This window comes from Mesoplodon bidens (assembly GCF_964165515.1).
Source record: "Mesoplodon bidens genome assembly, chromosome: X".
Lineage (NCBI taxonomy): Eukaryota > Metazoa > Chordata > Mammalia > Artiodactyla > Ziphiidae > Mesoplodon > Mesoplodon bidens.
In genome coordinates, this window is record NC_138163.1 from 97673081 (window position 1) to 97693503 (window position 20423).

The following is a 20423-nucleotide window of genomic DNA, read 5'->3' on the forward strand; positions in this document are numbered from 1 at the left end:
AACTCGCCTCGCGTCTCTGCTTAGAGATGATGTCATCTATTTCAAACGCCTGTAATCCTCACTTCAAATGAATCCGCTGAACGGAAGAATAATCCTTTTTCCAGAATCTTTTAAAACATAGTTTACACGTTGTGAAAATTCATGGGAGCTTTACATTTATGATTTTTGCAGTTTCTGCCCGCATGTTATACTTCAATAAGTAATTTACCCAAAAAAGCCATTTGTATGCTCTCTGGAGGTCCTAGCTTTTTAAAGTTTGCCTTTGTTTTTATTGAATCCTTACAACACGTTGAGATCGGTCCTGTTATTAAATGGTGTGTGTCCACCAAATATCAGCTGAATACTGGACATAGCTTAGACTCCTTTGAGAAACTTTATGTACCACAAAATGCAAAAAGGCATTCTCCTCACTTTACTGTATAACATCTGTATGGTTTGGACAAAATACAGGCTGCCCTTACAAATGTAATTTCTCACAAAGGAGTCCTGTAAGTTACCTGGACTCCAGCTGTTGCTGCAGTATTGTATGGATGCTACCCTTAACGTTACCTTTTTAGAGAAGTCTGCAATTCTAAAACACTTCTGTGGCACTGCTGGATTTTCTGATGGAAACAGGGAGTTTGAAAGTCTGTTTCTCATTAAAATTACCATAGGGTGGAATGAGCAAAACATTAGCCTAGAGCTTGGAGTTTTATCCTGAGGGCCCTGGAGCACAGGTTTTAGATGGGGGTATGATGTGATCAGATGTCCCTGTCTTGGCTTGTGGAGAGGGCCCTGGAAGGAAAGATACTGGAAGCAAGGAATTCAAAAAGGAGGTCCTTGTCATAGTGCTGGGGAGAACTTTCTCTTTCATTTGTTCATTGTTCCATTCAACAAAGTGTATGCCAGATAGTCTAAATATATTAATTCCTTTAATCTGCATAAAAACCCTATGAGATAGGTACTATTATTATCAGCATTTTACAGATGGAAGCACTGAATGAAAGAGGAAAACGTGCTCTAGACCAAAGCGATAGTAAGTGGCACAGAGCGCAGACAGTGCAATGGACGGAAGGTGGGCCTGTGCCTGGTGTGTCTGAGGAAGAGCACAGAGGCCAGCATGCCTTAAGTAAACCATGAGGTAAGTGATGGATCTGAGGTGAGAAGGTGAAGCACGGCCTTAACAGTGAGGCATTTCTCAAAAGCTACACTGTAGGCTTGAGCAGAACCAGGATTTAAACTGAAGTCTTGCTCCGCACAGGTTACCTGGAGCCAGTCTCCAGGTATCTGCAGTTTTATTATTCATTCTTTGTCATCTCAAAATTCCTCAAGTACCCATTTGTTTTATGACTGAAGGTCTATGAGGTTAATGACAGAGTGCAGGATGAGTGATGGGGGCCTGTAGGGTGAAGAGTATCTGTGGGTACATGATAGGTGGTCTGTGGGGTTGAGTGATAGGATATGGGGTAAGTGATGGAAGATCTGGGGATCTTCCCAGATCTATAGGGTGAGTGATGGGGTAAGTAAGGTAAGTGATGGATTCTGCAGGGTGAGCTATGGGGAGCTTATACGGTGGTGATAAGGGATCTGTATGGTGAGTGATGAGGCCTATGGGGTTAATGATAGGGGGTTTGTGGGGAGAGTGAGAGGGTTTGTGTGACACATGATAGGGAGTCTATGAGGTGAGTCTTGGAGTTGTACGTGATGGGAGGTCTGTTGGGGCGAGTGATGGGGTCTGTGGTGTGAGTGACAGAGGTCTGTGAGGTGAATGATGGTCTGTCTATGGAGCAAATGAAAGGCTGTGGGGAGAGTGATGGGTATCTTAGTTGTTAATGATGGAGTATGTGGTGTGAGTGATGGGAAGGTGGTGTTTTGTGGGATCTCTGGTTTGAGTGATGGGATTGTTAGGGTAGTGATGGGGGTCTTTGGAGTGAGTAATGAGGGGTCTGTGGAGTTAGTGATGGGGTAGTTGTGGGGTACCTGATCAGGAGACAAGAGGTTGAGTAAACTGAAGAACTTGGATTTGGAAAATTCTCAGCCTGTCCATATTGCAAAAAGAGAGGTGTGTTCCGGAGAGAACGCCAAGGGTGTGGGTGGATGATCACGCCTTAAAAGAGCTGACAGGTGTGATTCATGGATCTAATCAGCCATCAGAGGAATCTGTGGGGTCAGTGGGGATTTGTGAGGTCATAGATTCGAGGTCTACATGATGATGATGGCAGTCTATGGCTGAGAGAATGGTGGTCTGTGGAATGAGTGCTGGATGGGTCTATGGGGTCAGTCATGGGGCATCTCTGGGTTAGTCATTAAACATCTCTCAGTATAGGGTCAAGAGCTTTATTTCCCGATTAAAAAAAATTGTCCCCATCACAGACTTCCAAGGTTCTCTTGTACCTTTGTCCCAACAGCTGCTGACAGTAGCTCCACACAGCTCCTTTCTTCCCCCTGTCCACCCATCAGCCTGAGTTTGACAGATCAATTCGATTTGTCCTTCCAACCTGTGAGAGCAAGGGTTGGAATCTTCTGGCAGGTGGAGAGTTCCTCAATAGCCAGTGTTCAAGCCCAGTTCATCACTCATTAGTTCTGCTTGCTCTTGGCTTTTGTGGCTCTGGTGTCCAGCGTGCTCTGGGCACGAGCCAGTTGCTTTATAGAATCAAGCACGAGGATTCCGGGCAGCACCAGCCACAGGGCGTTCAAAAAGACAAAGTAAAACCAGAAGTACAGCGGGTGGCCCAGCTCCCCATGCTGGAATCCCTCACGGTGCTCTGTCAGGAAATATAGCACATCCCCGTATATCTGACCTGTGGGAGATAGAAAGGGAAGAAGGAAATCCTGTAAGGAGGGGGAACAATTCCAAGCCATTTTCCAAGTCATCAGAGCTCAGCATTCCCAAATTCAGAGACATGAGAGTTCTGCAATCATACGGCTGAGGATTTGAGAAAACAGAAAAGTGAGATTTCCAGAAATCAGAAGCTGAGACTTTCTGAACTCAGGAGAGTTCATATCTCTAGAGTTTAAGGAAGCTCAAAATCCTTTCATTCAAGACAGCTCAGGATTCCAGGACTAAAGAGAACTCACATTTCCAGAAAGTTAACAAAGTAAGAACATAAGAGGACTGAATCTCAGATGAAGGAAACTCAGAATCTTGCTCCTGGAGGATGCGGGGGCCTCCCACCAGCATGGGCCACCTCATGTAACCGTAACCTTCATGGGAGGCTTTGTGATGGGGTGGGAGGAGAAATGAACCCTCCTCGCTTGAGAATTCAGGCCAAGAGGGGCGTGGCTGTTCCAGAACCTCAGGGAGTTTGTCATTCAGTCTGACTCAGCCCTGGATGGGCACATTGAGAGGTCCCACCTGCAGGGATGCCCCCATGTCTGTGGGTCCCCCATCAAGCCCTCAAGCACCCAGTGTGGGCCCTCTCCTCACCCACAGAGACCACAAGCTGTAGGACAAAGCGGAGGGGCTGCTGGCGGAGAAAGGCGATCACCACCCATAGGCTGAGTGGTCCCCACAAGCAAGCTGTGATGGTCTCCATGCATATCATGAAGCTATCATTCCTGCAAGGGAAAGGATTGGGGGCACTGGCATCACTGTGCTCTCCCCACAAGGCACCCCATTAGTGGTCCCTGACTCACCACCCCTCCAAAACACAGGTCTCCCTTGACAGAGGCAAACACTTACAGGATGTATCGGCTGTCTCCCTTGGCATACTCTTTCCCTGAAGAAGACAAGAGACATACATGAAGAATATCATCAGGAAAAGGAACTCAGACTAACTTCCCCATGCCTCAGTTTCCTCATCTGTGAAATGGGGTAGTTGTTTGGACTCTAGGGTTAATTATACAAGATAATGTGTGCAAACCTGGCACAGAACAATAAGTGTTGCTGTGATTGTCTGGTATTCAATAAATGTTTGTGAAATAAAATGAGGCAGGTGTAAATGATGGAGTGAGGGATGTAGCCAATGAGTGAGTGACAGCGAGAGAGAGAAAGAGAAGGTGAACAGATGAGTAAATGAAAGAGTGAGCAGAGAATCAAGAAAAAGACAGATCACCCAATGTAAAAATAGGAGACTGGAATAGGTTTTTCACAAAAGAGGATTTCCAAATGGTCAATAAACACATGAAAGCTACTCAAACTTTTGTTAGTCATTAAGGGAAAGCAAATTAAAACCATAATGAGATATCACTCACATCCACTGGAAGGACTAAAATTTAAGAAACACCTGACCTTACCAAGTGTCAGGATGTGGGAAACTAGAACTCTCATATACTGCCGGTGGGAATATAAAATGGCGCAGCCTTTTTTTTTTTTTTTTTTGGTGCAGCCGTTCTTGAAAAGTTTGGCGGTTTTTCATAAAGGTAAACACACATCTACCATGTGACCCAGCCATTTCACTCCTCCATATTTACCCAAGAGAAATGAAAGCAGATCTCCACATGGAGACTTGCAGAAGAATGTTCTAGCGGATTTATTCTTGAGGCCAAAAAGGAGTATTGTTTGTAACAGCAAAATGTTGGTGGAAAATGCTATCAATACTGGAAAAGTCCAATAGTTCTGTAAGTGTCCTCATTTAAAAAAAGCAAAGTTCAGAAGTGTACATAGCATGTTACCATTTACACAAAAGAAAAAATAAAGATGATGATAATAAAGTAATATGGCATCTACTATCTGCCAAACACTGTTCTAAGTGTCTTACATATATTTGGATATGACTTATTATCCCTCTTTTATAATTGAGCAAACTGAGGCTTATGTGTGTTAATTTATGTGTAAAACCCTGAAAAGAAACATATGCAATTATTTGGGGAAACTTGGTGGATAGAACGCAGATTTTCACCACATACCTCTTTAAATTGCTTAGTTTGGGATCCATGTGAATATATATGCAACAAAAAGTTAAATAAATTTAAAAGTTTTATTTAAAATGGGCTTCCCTGGTGGCGCAGTGGTTGAGAGTCCACCTGCTGATGCAGGGGACGCAGGTTCGTGCCCCCGTACGGGAAGATCCCACATGCCGCGGAGTGGCTGGGCCCGTGAGCCATGGCCACTGAGCCTGCGTGTCCGGAGCCTGTGCTCCGCAATGGGAGAGGCCACAACAGTGAGAGGCCCGCGTACCACACAAAAAAATAAATAAATAAAAAATAAAATAAAATGAATGGCAAAGAGTTGGTAAGTGGGTAAACATCTAAGCCAATCCCTGCCCAGGAAATTCCCTTCCACAGCACACTGAAGAACTCAGGACTCACAGAGTTGAGACAAGATGGCTTGGTCTCCGAGAAGGTCCTCGTGGTAGAGGCTGAACCAGCCCTCAATCACCAAGTGAATGAACCCACACACTGCAAACCAGCACAGGGACAGTCTCCGCCAAGTCCCCAGTGGGATGACCGCAGCATGACCTGACAACAGCCATGTGGTCACAACTAAGACCCCAGAGATGGAGAAGAGGCCAGCCAGGAGATGCCAGGTGGGGCAGTCATTAGGCACAAAGTTGTCCAGCCTCAGGTGCCGGGGCCAGTATGGGTGCACGGGGCTGGCATTGGTGGTCATGTCTTTGTAGGCTGATGGAGGTGTGTGGAAAGGAGAATAAAAGGAAAGGAAAAACCTGAACAAATAGAGAGCACAGAATGAGATCATAAAATCAAATCCAAATAGTTTATTATGACAAGAAATGTAAATGGACTCAATTAACCAATTAATACAGACATGATTAAAATAATCTAATTATTTACTGTTTTAAAAAACATGACTATAAGGCCACAGAAAGACTGAAAGCTTGTTTCAGCCCTCCGGGAGCCATAGGATGCGGTGGACACAGGAACTAGAACAGGTCCCAGCCCTCATTGGTCAGTTTGCTGGGGAAGATAGGAACCAGGCCCAGTCTCTGCCCTCATTGGTCACAGTCTGGTGGGCAGACACAAGAATCAGACTAGGTCCCAGCCCTCATTGGTCACGCTTTGGTGGGGGAGCCACCTGATCCCCGCCCTCAGGGGTCACAGTCGGCTGGGGGAGACACAACGACCAGGTAAGGTCCCATTTGCAGGGGTCACTGTCTTGCATCATGCAACGGAAAGCTATTACCCTCCCCGTAGTCCTGGAAACTGCAGGACAGAAGAGAGAAGACTAATCAGAACGACGACCCTCAGGTCCAGTGTGTGGGATCGCCCGACCCCTCCCGAAATTGCGCAGCCTGCGGCTAACCGGCAACAAAGAGGAGCCTTGCGCGGGGCGGTAAAGAGAAAAAGGAGGGTCAAATACAGAGACCACCAATCAGAACTAGAACCCTCTAGTTCAGCTGCCCAATGAGAAGGCGGATCTTCTGTCGTCCGGACGACCGCGCGGTAGCCGGGGGTCCTGCGCAGGCGCGTGGGGGTGGCGGGGGTGGTGGGACGGCGCGTGTGTGGGGGGGGGGTAGGCTCTCGCGCAGGCGCGCCGAGGGCTGGCCATTTAGCAATTGAGAACTAAGGGATGGAGTGGCAGGCCAGGCGGAGGGCACTCACCCAGCAGCGCGGCTGCAGCGGTCTCTCCCACCGGCTCCAGGGTCTCTCTAGGATCGCTCGCTGGCTCCGAAATATCCCTAGTTCAAACCCAACCCCTCACAGGTTCCGCCTTACGGAACTGGCCAATGGAGGGGGTGGGAAGGAGGCCAGTGCCGCTCGCAACCAATAGTAATTCTCTGTGCCGCCGACCCCGCCCTCACGCGTTGGTACCATTTTCGCTGTTGGTTGAGACCCAGTCAGGCGTGGAAGAGGTTGGGAGGGCCAAGGTTGGTGGGCGTTTTCGGCGGAAGCCAACCTGCAGCGAGTCGCGGCTTTAGTTTCCTATCCCCTTATAAATCACATCGGAAGTCGGGTGTTTCTGTGCTGTTGCATCAGCATTGCGTTGTGTCCTTTCACCTTTGCCCTCATTTTCAAAGGCAGAGCAACGAAATCTTTTCCCAGACCAACCTTCAATCCTAATCCCCGAATGGGCAAGGTAACTGTTAATACAACAGGCAGATCAAATCCTACACGCTGCCTCTGCCTCTCCCTCAGGCCATCTTCACCCCTCCCGACTTCAAGTCAGAAGAACCAATCAAAACCCAGGCTCTTCAGCCTTGTTGGCCAATTGGCATGGAGACCCTCAATCTCCCCCTGCCAACTCTAAAGAACCAATCAGGACTCCATAACTCTAACCCAGTGGGCACCCAGACTAAGTCAGTATCCAGATCCAACCCAGGCCTCCTATGCAATTAGAACCCACACCCCTCAGTCCTAAGGACCAATAAGCATCAACTCTTCATCAGTCTTTCTCTCCTCTGTCCCAGAGAAAACAAACCGAATGGGGATCCCTCAGTTTTTCCAGCCAATTAGTATCAGGCCTCCCCTACATCCAAGTATCCAATCTGTCCTGGCCCCACTCAAATCAAGCAGTGCTATCCTCAGGCTCATCATCCAATCATGAGTGATAATAAATTAACCATGAACCAATCACAACCTCCCTCTTCATGGTTTCTAGCTTCCAAACCTTTATCCATGCTGTGCCCCCTTCCTCACTCACTTCTATTCCCCACTGAGCAGTGAAGAGCGAGCCTTTTGTATACTTCCTACTTTTATTTGATAATAACAAACTGTATATAAAAAGGAACAAGGAAGGCGGGGAGGCCCTGGATCTCCCCCTCTCTGCTTCCCCAAGCATCCCCCGCCCCTAGGCCCCAGCAGGGACCACTCCCTTCCCGCCTTGTGGTGGGGTGGGGATTGACAGGCATGGAAATGGTGTGTGTGTGTGTGTGTGTGTGTGTGTGTGTGTGTGTGTGTGTGTGTATGGGTGTTGGGGGGGTCAAGGATGGAGAGAGGGTCAAGAATTAGAGAGAGGGCCTTCCCTCATCCCCCATCAGAGCTGGCACCCTGAGGAGGGGTCTTGAGAGAGTTGTGAGGGTCCACAGATGTGCCTCAGCCTATGAGACGGTAGAAGATCCAGCATCCAAAAGTGACCCAGTGACTGGCCCAGCTGAGCTCTGACCATTTGTGGACAGTGTATGCCATGCCGTAGCCCTGTGGGAGAGAAAGCGGTGATGGTCGGTCCCACTCAGCAAGAACGAAGAAGGTCTCAGGAAAACCTATCCTTTGCTCAAGGACGTTGCTGTGACTCCACTGCAACCCTGAGTGAGGCCCCAGAGAAGAGATTGGGTACATATGAAAGGTAAGCAGATTTAGTTTTTTTCTTTTGTATTTTCTTCTCTTTCAAAAATTTAAAAAAGACAAGGCAATCCCACTCTCTGACCTGTACTCTCCCTTATATATAAAGAGCTCCTAGAAATTGATTTTTTAAAAAGACAAAAACTAGCAAAGGAGGTGAGTAGGCCATTTTCAGTAATGGAAAAAAAAAAAACCCAAATGGCTCTTAAATATACGAAAAGATACTCAGCCTCACTCATCATCTTCCTCCACTCAAACTGGCAAACATATCCATGAGGTCTGAGAGGCACTCTGTTGTCGGGGCATCAAGCACGATCACACACTGCTGGTGGGAGGGCAAAAAGGTAACTTCTCCATTTCTGTCAGGACTAGATCCTACAGCTCTGTGTGCACCTATGTGAATCCACATGGATGTGAGGGTATTACTTGCTGCAGCACCACTTACCATAGGAAAAGAGTGGGAATCACCTGGGTGTCCACCAATAAGGGACAAACTACATTGTGTCACAATGGAAAAAATGAACGAGGACACTCTATGTCTTCATGTGGAAGGTTTTCAGGAATTATGTGAAAAAAGCAACATACAGCACAGTGTCATTCATGTGTTACCTTTAGGGTAAAAAGCAGGGGGGAGGGAATTAAAATATATTTCTATATCTGCTTATTATGCTTCAATTTTAGAAGGACAGTTTAATAAAATGAATAAAAGTGGTTACCTGTAAGAGGGTGGGGGTAAGACGGCAGGAATAAGACTTTCCCCTGAATATCGAATACTGTTTGGTTTTTCAACCACGTGATATGCATTAACTTTTTTTTTTTTGGTCATGCCGCATGGCTTGAGGGATCTTAGTTCCCCAACCAGGGATTGAACCCTGGCCCCCGCAGTGAAAGCACCGAGTCCTAACCACTGGATAGCCAAGGAATTCCCTTAAATTTTTAATTGAAAATAAAACTTTATTTTATATTTTGTCATTAAAAGCAATTTTTAATTTTTTATTCAGGTTGAATGTGCAAAATCTGGGTTTTGCTTCTTTTTAAATAAAATTTTTGTTTTATTTTTATTAAAACTTTAAAAATAGTTAATGCAGGGTATTCCCTGGCCGTCCAGTGGTTAGGACTCGGCGCTTTCACTGTGGGGGCCAGGGTTCAATCCCTGGTCGGGGAATTAAGATCTCGAAAGCCGCCCAGCATGGCCAAAAATAAAAAAGGAAAAAAAATGAACTAAAAGAGGAGCTAAACTGGGATCCTGCTAGTGCCATATGAATAAACATTATTTTGAAATTGTTTTTCATTTAAAAAGGAGTAAAACCTGGAACGTGCACACTCCACCTGCATAAAACTAGTACATACATTTTAACATACACTTTTTTTTTTTTTTTTTTTTTTTTTTTTTTTTTTTGCGTTACGCGGGTCTCTCGCTGTTGTGGCCTCTCCCGTTGTGGAGCACAGGCTCCGGGTGCGCAGGCTCAGCGGCCATGGCTCACGGGCCCAGCCACACCGCGGCATGTGGGATCTTCCCGGACCGGGGCACGAACCCGTGTCCCATGCATCGGCAGGCGGACTCTCAACCACTGTGCCACCAGGGAAGCCCAACATACGCTTTTTAAGTAGAATCCAGGATTTGCACAGTCAATGTAAGTAAAACTATTTTTTTAACAAATTAAAGGAATCTTGCGAATTCTACCTAAATAAAAATATGATGAAATAATTAACTTTTAAAAAAGCAAAACCTGGATTTTGCACTCCATCTCTAGAAAATAAATTTTATAAGTAAAATAAATGTATTTTGCACACTTCACCCACGTAAAAGACCCAACAGTATGAATCAACCAGAGGGACAATGGGACAGAAAGATGGTGGAGCAGTGGCTACACAAGCTGGAGACAGATGACACAAGGTTCCCATGCCTTGGCCTCCCCACCTTTGTCCTCATGGTTCCCATGAATAGGTAGCACACCCCTGGGTAACCCCGAGCCCAGGGCCCCACCTCACCTGCTCCTCTGTGGTGTCGTCCACATCAACATCGAACAGGGAGCCCAGGTAGGCCAGGTGGAAGATGGCCAGGGCCCCAAAGAGCAGGTTTAAGGCTCGCACCCCCAGGCCCTGTGGGGGACAGATGGATATGCTTGGCAGCTGGACCTGTCATCATCCCCCAGCCCCACTTGGGCAGGGGCACACAGGGAAACGCACAAGACACAGGAATGAGGATGTCCAGGGCACCCACCCCCAGGGTAGGAAAGAGATGGTTCTGATCCTCCTATGGGAGCTCAAGGGGTATCCAAGGATGAGGGTACTGTTAGCATGAGAGCGTCCAGGTTGGGGGAGATGTGAGTATTCAGGTAGAGGAGGAAAAATGGTGGGTAGGGCTTTGAGTTGGGGGTTTATGGTGATAAACATTGGTTGTCGGGTGGGAGGCAAATCTGAAATTCTCCATACTTCTTGTTGCAAAAAGAATGAGAATAAAAAAGACTCAAACGAAAGCAAATCCCCACTGTGACCTACAGGGCCCACCTCTCCCCGTCTCACTCACTCTGCTCAACCCATACCGGCCTCCTCCCTGTTCCTCAAATATTCCAGGCCCTCTCCCATCTCAGGGCCTTTACACTGGTTGTTGCCTTTGCCTGGAATGCTTCCCTTCCTCACCTCCTTCAGTTAAAGAACTCAAAAGTCACCTCCCCATTTAAACTTGAAACCACTCAGCCCCTGATACTTCCCTTTCTCTTTCTCTTTCTCTTATGTATTTTCTCCTTGGCACTAATCACAATCTAACAAACTATTATACTTTACTTATTTTTTTTTTTTTTTTTTTTTTTTTGCGGTATGCGGGCCTCTCACTGTTGTGGCCTCTCCCGTTGCGGAGCACAGGCTCCGGATGCGCAGGCCCAGCGGCCATGGCTCACGGGCCCAGCCGCTCCGCGGCATATGGGATCCTCCCAGACCGGGGCACGAACCCGTATCCCCTGCATCGGCAGGCGGACTCTCAACCACTGCGCCACCAGGGAGGCCCTACTTATTTTTTATTTACTGTCTCCCCTGTTAAAATATTTGCCCCAGAGGGCTGGGACTTTGGTCTGTTTTGTTCACCACTGTGTCTCCAGCACCTAGAACAGTGCCTGATACCAGCAGGTGCTCAACAGATGTTCACTGGGGAAAATAAATGCTAGGTGAGTATACAGCAGTTGCTTGATAAATGTTCATTAGATAGATGGATGCCAGTGAATAGAGGTGAGGTTATGGGGGTGGATTGGGCACTGGAAGAGGAAGCTGGGCACTCTGAGATAGATATAAGATGGAGACAGAAGTAATTTTTGAGGGGGAGAGTTGGACAACAGGCTGCCTAGGCTGAACCCTCACCAAGCGATGCTGGTGTGAACAGTCTGGTGGGCACCGTTTCGACAAGATGCAGGCACTGAGGATCCGAGCCAGGCGCTTTCGGAGGACTAGGGCAGATGCGGGGGGGGAGGGCAGAGGTAAGGGCGTCAGGTTAGCCTCAGGGGATGGTGGTTCCAGCCCGCCACCAACCTTCCATCCCATCTACTGGGCTGGGTTCCGCCCTCACCGTGCTCCACGTAAGTGATAAACGCCAGGGACAGCAGCACCGCAGCCAGGTGGAAGCTGAAGCCCTGGGGTGGGGGTGGGGGGCAATGAGGTGAGTGAGGAGGCGGCCCGACCACCCCCATACAGCTACCACCCTGGTCCCGCTCCGCCCTGCTCACGTGCAGGAGGGCGCTGGCTGCATAGGTGACCAGCACAGCTGAGAAGGTCCCCAGGCGGAGAGCATTCTTGAAAACATCTGCAGGGGGGAGATGTGGGGCAAGTGTCTCCTGAGATTCCCCCCTGCCCTTCCTGGAGGGCCATAGGGCAGGGTGAGGATACCCACAACCTCTTGGGGCTCCCAGGATAAAGTCTCTTTATAATGGCCTCCAACTTCACATTGTCTAAAAGTTAGCTCCTGATCTTCCCTCCCAACCTGCTCCTCCTATAGTCTTTCCCAAGTGCAGCCAGTGTCAACTACACCCTTCCAGTTCCTCAGGACAAAAGCCTCACTATCACCCTTGATCTGGCCCCCACCCCCGTCGCCCATAACCAAACTCAGCAAATCCTGTCAGTTCTATCTTCAGAGTTTATCCAGAATCTGACCTCTCCTCCCCATTTCCACTCTGCCCTCCCCCACTCCCCGTCTGTCCTCACAGTAGCCAGAGGGTCCTGGTACAACCTAAGTCAGCCCATGGCCCTCCTCTGCTCAGAACCCTGCTCTGAGATCTCTCTCAGAGAAAAAGCCAAAGTCCTCCCCGTGGCCAGAGAGGCCCTACAGAACCAGGCCCTGTCACCTCTCCGACCTCACCTCCTGCCACTGGTCCCCTCGCTCACTCTGATCCCACCACACTGGTCTCCTCACTGTTTTCCAACTGTGCCAGGTATGCTCCTGCCTCAGGGCCTTTGCACTTGCTGTTCCTTCCATGTGTTAAATTCCTCCCCTACATGTTTGCATTGATTGCTCTCTCACCTTCTTCAGGTCTTTGCTCAAACGTTAGCTCCTCAGTGAGACTTGCTCTGGATGATGTACTTAAAATTGCATCCACCCCTACTCACAGACTCCTAACACTCCCAGATCATCTTTACCTGCTTTATTTATTTATTTTTTTACCATAGCACTTATCACTACCTGAACTATTGTGTATTTTCTTTTTATTATACTGCTACCCCCACAAAAATGTCAACTCCACAAGGGCAGGGATTTGGGAGATTTTTTGGTCCCTACTATCTTCAGCTTGTTGTATGAATGTGTGAAAGGGGTGTGGGTTGAGGACTGCCAACTCTCTTGGAGTGGTGACTTGGTGACTCACAGTTATTTAGCCAATAAGACATGGGCAGGTTCCAGCTTGTGACAACTTCCACCATGGACCGGGGCAGCTCCACGTTCAGTGGCTTAGAGACCGTCAGGTCCCTATGGGCAAAAGAGACACGCAAACTCATTTGGGATTTCAGCCCACCTGATGGCCACACTTTTGTTCTTGGCTGTTCCCTCCCCCGGGAACACCCCCCTCCTCCCTGCAGCTCCTCTAGGCAGCACCCTGTGGGAGATGGGGCTCCCCAGCCCTCCCCACCATTCCAGGTGATCCTTCTCCTCGGTGAAGCCAGCCCCCGCCAACGTGGCTGTGGCCTCGGACAGAAAGCCCACAAAATAGTTGCTGAAGTGGAAGGAGACAGCACTCTCATAGGCTCGCAGCCACCTGCGGGAAAGGAGCCAGGGAGAGAGAGGCATCACGCCCAGGCCCCAGCATGACACCCCACCATGTGCCAGCATCCCTGGCCCCTCTCTGTAGACTCACCTTACCATGGTGCCCCTAGGGGTCAGGAAGGCAGCAGAGAAGAAAGGAAAGAGGGTCAGAGAGGCCCTGGAGGCTGGCCTGAGTTGTTCATCAACAAGACAGACAAATATGGCGGCAAAAGAGGTGCGTTGTGATAGTCCCACACATCTACCCATCCGTACACCATCAGTTAGTTTCAGGTAGCTCAAATGGATGTGTGAGCTGCCCTATAATATGACACGGTCCCGCAGCTTCACGTGGCCAGACATCCAGACCCAAGGACTGTTAGAGGCTGGCCTCACAGCCACATGGCCAGACACACATACTATCAGACTCCAAGCTCTCTGACCTGATTCGGTGACCATAAGATACCCGGAAGTCCTTTAGTTAGGCACAGAGACCGTCAAGCACCCTGTTATGCATGCACACACAATTCTGCACTCAGATAGTCGTCCTGTCAGTTGTACAGTCAGACACGGTCAAAGACAGGCAGCGTCTTACACTGGAAAAAGCATAGGTTCTGGATTCAGGCCTGGAATTAGTGCCTGGCTGCTTAGTTGGGTGACACTGGGCAAGTCATTCCACCCTTCAGAGCCTCATTCAGCATCAGACACAATCAGCGGCCAATGAGTAGGGGAGAAGGTCATACAGTCAAATAGCTGGATGAAATCCTAGTCACACCAGGGGTGGATGGTCGGTTCTGCCCCTCAGCTAGACAATACCAAGGAGCCAGAGAAGGCAGACCCACAGGCAGAATCCATCACAGACATGCGCACGCCACGCCACAGTCAGACCCATTCCCAGCCAGGGTTACAGACAAGCCAGATTTATCCTATCCAGTGACAGCCACATACTCCCATCATGGACAACCGCCCAGTCAGACAGCCAGAACTCCAGTCCCACACAGGAGTCCCTGGCTGATAGGTAAACAACCTATGCAAACCCCTAGCTAGAGTCACAGACAGGTCAGTGTCACCAACCAACACATACTTGTGGCTCCCCATTGCAGACACATAACTTGCTTCTGATGGTGAAATAGCAGAACAGACGGACAGCCAGGCACAGTATGTGACGGAGTATCCATTATACACGGAGTCATAGGGCCAATCTTGGTCAAACCACAGCCACAGACACTCAGTCTCTGTCTAGTCACTGGGTGGATGGTCAGACAGTCTCAGACTCACAGAACCAATCAGTCACAGACTGTGCACCCACCCCCATTCAGCCCCACTCGCCCTCAGCACCTGCCCTCATTTACCTGGCTTTGCGTTTCTTGCTGTAGTAACAGAAGACAGACAGAAGCATTAAGAGACAACTCAGAGCTGGGGAGACCCCAGGTCCCTCCCCAACCCCCTCACTGCTGGGCAGAGGCCTCGAAGGCTGTGCTCACTTGCGAAGGAGGCGGTCACCATCAAGGGGGATGAAGTACGGGAAGAGGTAGGGGCCCACACAGGTGGACAGCACAAGGCACAGCAGGGCCAGCGCCAGACTCCGGGCCACCTTCTGCAGCCATCGGCGGCTCTGTGGGGATCAAGGCTCCATGAACACTGCCCCATGGTGGCTTCCCATGGTCCCTGCCCACCTGTCCACCCAGGACCTCACCAGCGGGCGGCCTTGGACGGCCTGTAGGTAGCTGTGGAAGGATATCCAGGGCCCAAAGACGATGGTGCCCACGAAGTAGAGGTAGCCCATGAACTCCACGGGCGAGGGTACTGCACCCACCTCACCCCGGTCCAGGTCGAAGCCCAGAGACACCGCCTTCATGGCCACAATCATCTGGGCCCCTAGGTGTGGTGCCCATGGTCAAGTGGATGAGCAGAGAGCACGTCAGCATGGGGGGATGGGGAACACCAGGTGAGAGGCGGTAAGAAAGAAGAGCAAGTGTGGAGAGGTGGGCGTGGGGCCAGACAGGCAGTTGAGCAGCTAGGCCCAGGACTGGCAAATGTCCTGACTCACGAGAGTCAGGCATGGACATGAGATGGGACAGACAGATGGGGAAGAGACACGGTAGAGAGAAACACAGATGTAAGGGGAATCTAAGGGCTGCGTGTCCAGTGGGCTAGGCAGATGAGGGAGAAAAGCGGGGAAGGAAAGACAGGGTGGGGGGAGTTAGGAGATGTGGAGTGGGGCTGGAGGGCTGGGGCAGGGGAGAGGGCCAGGGCTGCCTACCTCTCATCTTGTGCCATGTCACGGTGTCCACCATGTGCATCTCACTGAGGAAAAAGGTGGTGGTCTTGGCCCTATGACTCCCCTGGCCTCAGATACCACAAAGGGGGGAAACCAAGGTGCAGAGAGGGTATACCCTTCTCTGCCCTGCACAACCTCATGGAGGAATAGTTCTCCAGGGCTCCCTCCTCCAGGGGGAGCTCAAGTTCAGCCTGTTCTGTGTAGCTTTCAGAAAGAACAAGTCTCCCAGATTTCCACCCCCTCCAGAAACACCCCACGTCCTCCCTGTCCTGGACAGCCTCAGGAGGGGCGGCCTGGGGATCCCCCCGCCCTTCTGCTGACAGCGTGGGGATGAGGACATACACCCATACCCCATGAGTAGGTAGATGAGGATGGTGACGGAGAGGAAGACGCCGCGATGGGAGGAATGTCGGCAGAGGAACAGCACGAGGTAGCACAGGAGGCTGAGCAGCACGACCCAAACCATGTGCAGCTGGAAGAAGTGGTAGAGGCTGAAGAACCCGCCTGCCACGGTGCTTGCATGCTTCAGGTAGGATGGCAACCCTTTGGGTGAGAGAGAGAGAGAGAACAAGAAAGGGAATTAGAGCAGGGCTGGTAGTAGGGCAGCCTGGGCAGAGGATGGAGCTCAGGCAAAGGCTTAGAGGTTGGAACGTGGTGGGATTGCAGGGGGCCCAAAGCAGGTGTTGGGGAGCTGGGGAGGTGGAAGGGCTTGGGTTTAAAGAAAAGAGACATCTATAAAGGTCACTTTGGGAACCCTGGAGGAAATTTGAATAACTTATATTGAATAATATTATGGCATCAAGATTAAATTTCCTGAGGGGTGATGGTTGAGGCTATGGCTGTGGGGGGAAGATGTCTTTGTTCTTGGGGGACACACGCAAGAGGATTTGGGATGAAGTGTCAGCAGGTTATTCAAGTGATTCAGGAAGATGATAGATAGGCAGATGGACGGACGGATAGATAGGTAGATAGATAGGTAGATAGAGCAAGCTAATGTGGCAAGATGTTGACAGTTGGAGAATCGGGTGATGCATATATGGGTGTTCATTGTACTATTCTTTCAACTTAGCTTTTCAGTAACTTTGAAACTTTTCAAAATGAGAAACCTGGGGAAAAAATAAAACATCCATTTAAAATAAAAGAACAAGAAAAAAGAAAGTGTAGAACTTCTGATTCTCAGATTTCCAAGATTCTCAGCATCCCATAGGGATCTCGGGTACTTGGGATCTTGTTGTTTGGATATAGGCTTGCCACGATTTGTGGAAACATTCCAGAATCCTAGAATCCAGAGATTTTATCATGCCTTGATTTCAGAAATCCAGAATGCCAGCATTTTGGAAGCCTGGAATGTGAGACTTTCAACTTGTCAGAATCCCCAAACCCCATAACACGGCACTTTGGGATACATGGTACTTTCCATAACCTTGTGACATCAGCATTTCAGGATCTTATAACCTTGGGATGTAGGCATTTCAGGATCCCAAGGTTCAAGAACCTCAGCTTTCAACAGTCCCAGAACCCAGGGATACGGAAAGGTATGGCTTGGCATGGCAGGATGTGGCTTGGTGTGGTGTAGCATGGGGTGGCTGGGTTAGTGGGACATGGTGTGGTAGAATGGCGCTTAGCCTGGTGGGCTGTGGTAGGCTGGACGTGTACGAGCCTGGCTTGGCTTGGCAAGATGTGGCAGGATAAAGTGGGGCTTGGTATGGATGAACGTGGCAGGTGTGATTTGGCCTGGCGTGGTGGCCCATGGTGTGGCAGGCACTTACCAAGCCTCCACAGGAGGCGGCAGGCGAGGCAGATGGCAAGGAGCAGCCAGATCTGGTCAAGGCCCTGCTGGGCAGTAGGCAGGAGACAGCCCTGCAGCAGCTGCTGGAAAAATTCCTGGCGGCTGAAGGTGGCCATTGTGGACCCCCACGGATGGATGGACAGATGGATAGACCTGCCAAAGGGGGGACATAGAAGGAGCTTAGCTGGGATGTCCACGGGGCAGACGATGCTCAAGAGATGGACTTGAGCACTCAAATTTCAGTCTGGGGCTGTCCAACCCTTGTAGAGACAGGGTACTGGGGGGCTGGGGGAGGGTGTGAGTGTCAGGTATATCAGATTGAGCCGCCAGCTGTGTGTGTGGGGGTGTTCTGGGTGCACACACACAGCCCATGACCTGCGGTGAATGAAGGACCTGTGTTTCTTGTATGCTGGGAACAGTCCGGGTCCGATAGTGATTGAATGGTGTACATTGTAGGCCCGTATATCAAACTGGGGGGCTCCCTGGTTTCCGAGGTAGAGTCACTCAGTGTGGAGGGCAGAGAGGGAGATCCTGTGACACTTGGGGGCCGTGTGCATCTCTCCTTGAACGGATGTGGGGGGTGTCCTGTATCCCCCGCGCGCCCCATCCCACCCCCACCCGGCCTCTCCCGGCCGCCAACAAAGCCCTGCCCAGGCCCGGGGGCTGCAGGGAGGTGGAGGTGGTGGAAAGGGACACAGCAGAAGGGAGAGTTGGAAAGGTGATGGAGAGGGGGCCCTAGCACACGCGCTGCAGACCCGCAAGGGGAGGCCGGCTCAGGATGCGAGCGGGAGAGCCGCACGTGCACTACCAGCGACCTACCTGGCAGTAAGAAAGCTGCGGTCCAGGGGGCCGGGGACGTACAGCCGCCGCCACCGTCGCCGCCTCCTCCGGGCAGCCTCCCCCGCAGGCCGCAAGGCCGGGACCAGCTGCGGCTCCCAGGGCGGCGCGGAGAGCGGGCCCTTTAAATCCCGGGGAGGCCCGGCCGGCCCGCTCGGCCAATAAGAGGCCAGGAGCGGGGCGGGGACGGAGGAGGAGGGGAGCGGGAGGATTGAGGGAAGGAGGAGCGGGAGGTTGAGAGGAGCCGGGCGCGGGAGGACGTCGGCGCGTGGAACGTTGGATCCCGCACCTTTCCGACCGCTTGGTGTGCCAGTCCCTGAAGGGTCGCGTCGGGAGGTCTTCTGGCCGTCCAAGAACAAACTGTCCAAACGCCAAATTCCTAGTCCTTGGAAGCCGAGATGGGAAAGATGGGGGAGGGAGGAGAGAAAGTCCGTTTCCCCAGCCATCAGCCTCGCCCCCAAAACTGCCCACCCGCGCACGTCTTCGTGTCACTGTTGTGCCCCCTTTTCACAGATGGGAAAATAAACCGAGGTCTCTCCTTTCCCATCCTTTGAAGGAGCTATGGGAATTTCCAGCCCTCTCCAGCACCAGGGACCGGCCAGAAACACCAGTACTGACTGTCACCTAGGAGCAAGAATTAGGCGCCTGTGCTTTCCCCTAGGGACGCCTTCCGGAGGCTAGTACGGAGCACCGACTGGGAGCATTTATAAAGCACTTACAGCGTCCCCAACAATGGTTTGTATTGGGCCCTATCTGCACCAACTCTGAGGATTTATGCAGCACTTGCCATCTGCCTACCCTACCCTGCAGTGTCTGGACACTCCGCTCTGTCCCTAGGCTGATGAAGGGCCTTTTTCCAAAGGAGCATTTATTGGGCACGGACTGCATACTTACTTAGCTATCAGGTGGAAGGGAGAAGGAAGCCAAGGTCAAGCTGGACCCCACCCTGACCTGAGGAGCTAAGGAAAACAGGTTCTAATCAGATTGATTTCTGCCTGTATGGAGCTGGGCAAGCCATGCCCACTCCCCGGGCTTCAGTGTCCCTTTCTGTTAAACAAAAGAGTGGGGTTAGCAGTTCTTTGCTTGGAAATACCAATGGCAATGGAAGAGAAATGCGTGTCTCCTCTCTTTAAAAAAATGTTAACATGAAGTTAAATGGAGTTTTAACTCATAAATGAATATGCATATATTACAAATGAAAAATATTTAGCAGTTGACTCTTGAACAACTCAGGTTTGAACTGCACAATCCACTGATAGGTGGATATTTTTCAATAGTAAATACTACGGTACCAAACAGTCCTTGTTTGGTTGATTCCTGGGATGTGGAGGAACTCTGGGTATGGAGGGCCGGCTATGAATTATACACGGATTGAAACCCCCCCCCCCAGTTGTTCAGTGGTCAACTGTAATGGATAATTACATAGGCCAAGTGCACAAATATTAATTCCTTTCCTTAACAGCAGAATACAGGCCATAAATTTTATGACTTAGACTTCATTCTAATTTTTTCCTCAGTTTTCAAACATACTCAAATCGAGTCAACAATGACCCACAGCACAAGCAAGAAATATTTCCTTTGGTTGCAAGACCTGGCATTTAAAACTGGAAGATCCTCACTGTGCGTACCCTGAGCTTCACAGACTTGATTGTTTCCATCTAGTCTTTTGATGTGTGTGACAAAGAACTAGTCTCTAGATTCTAGGACATATAAAGGGCATCTACAAATCAATAAGAAAAGGACAAACAATACACTAGAAAATGGACAGTAGACATGAATAGGTAATCCACGGCAGAAGTCACCTGAAATGGCCAATATGTATAATATATGAAAAGATAACTCAATCTCTTTATCAGGGAAATGCAAAATTAAAACAACAGATATGATTTCATATCTACTAGGTGTGATGTTTCATATTTTTACCGCTGGAGCTTAGTAGAGAGTGGGCACTCAATAAATATCTGTCAGACTTTATAGCCTTTGTAGTCATTTTGGGTTATAGTTTCTAGGACATTTTAAATGGTCTCCCTGTAATTAAAGATGAAAATTAAGATAAAGAGATCCCATTCTTTGCTTATTAGATTGACAAAAAAATAAAAAATTGTCAAGCCTCAGAATAATGTTTTCTCTCTCTCATTTTG

The 20423-nt window shown here is 49.7% G+C and overlaps 2 protein-coding genes and 1 long non-coding RNA gene across 7 annotated transcripts; 1 reads left to right on the forward strand and 2 right to left on the reverse strand.

The window, feature by feature from the left end:
• Positions 1 to 2310: 2310 nt before the first annotated feature.
• On the reverse strand, positions 2311 to 6573 carry EBP (EBP cholestenol delta-isomerase). Its single transcript, XM_081222809.1, has 5 exons — positions 6481 to 6573; positions 5230 to 5585; positions 3662 to 3698; positions 3407 to 3537; positions 2311 to 2780 (listed from the first exon to the last, which is right to left on the reverse strand). The coding sequence occupies exons 2-5, from the start codon at positions 5528 to 5530 to the stop codon at positions 2557 to 2559; spliced, it is 693 nt and encodes a 230-aa protein (XP_081078935.1). The 5' UTR covers positions 5531 to 5585; positions 6481 to 6573; the 3' UTR covers positions 2311 to 2556.
• Positions 5607 to 16082, forward strand: LOC308609212. Its single transcript, XR_014014287.1, has 3 exons — positions 5607 to 6005; positions 8095 to 8161; positions 16018 to 16082. It is a non-coding gene; the product is annotated as an uncharacterized lncRNA (long non-coding RNA).
• On the reverse strand, positions 6596 to 18597 carry PORCN (porcupine O-acyltransferase). Of its 5 annotated transcripts, none has more exons than XM_081222804.1 (15): positions 18265 to 18597; positions 17426 to 17598; positions 16007 to 16199; positions 15639 to 15682; positions 15072 to 15253; positions 14860 to 14990; positions 14728 to 14745; positions 13491 to 13505; positions 13266 to 13391; positions 13005 to 13105; positions 11874 to 11950; positions 11717 to 11780; positions 11512 to 11597; positions 10150 to 10260; positions 6596 to 6775 (listed from the first exon to the last, which is right to left on the reverse strand). In XM_081222804.1, exons 2-15 carry the CDS (start codon positions 17559 to 17561, stop codon positions 6677 to 6679), a joined length of 1383 nt encoding a protein of 460 aa, XP_081078930.1. In that variant the 5' UTR covers positions 17562 to 17598; positions 18265 to 18597; the 3' UTR covers positions 6596 to 6676. The 5 variants fall into 5 exon arrangements, with proteins under 5 accessions (XP_081078930.1, XP_081078929.1, XP_081078931.1 ...); XM_081222803.1 differs by lacking the exon at positions 6596 to 6775 and adding an exon at positions 7760 to 8013 and having other exon boundaries at positions 18265 to 18589; XM_081222805.1 differs by lacking the exons at positions 6596 to 6775; positions 14728 to 14745 and adding an exon at positions 7760 to 8013 and having other exon boundaries at positions 18265 to 18588.
• Between the last annotated feature and the right edge of the window lie 1826 nt (positions 18598 to 20423).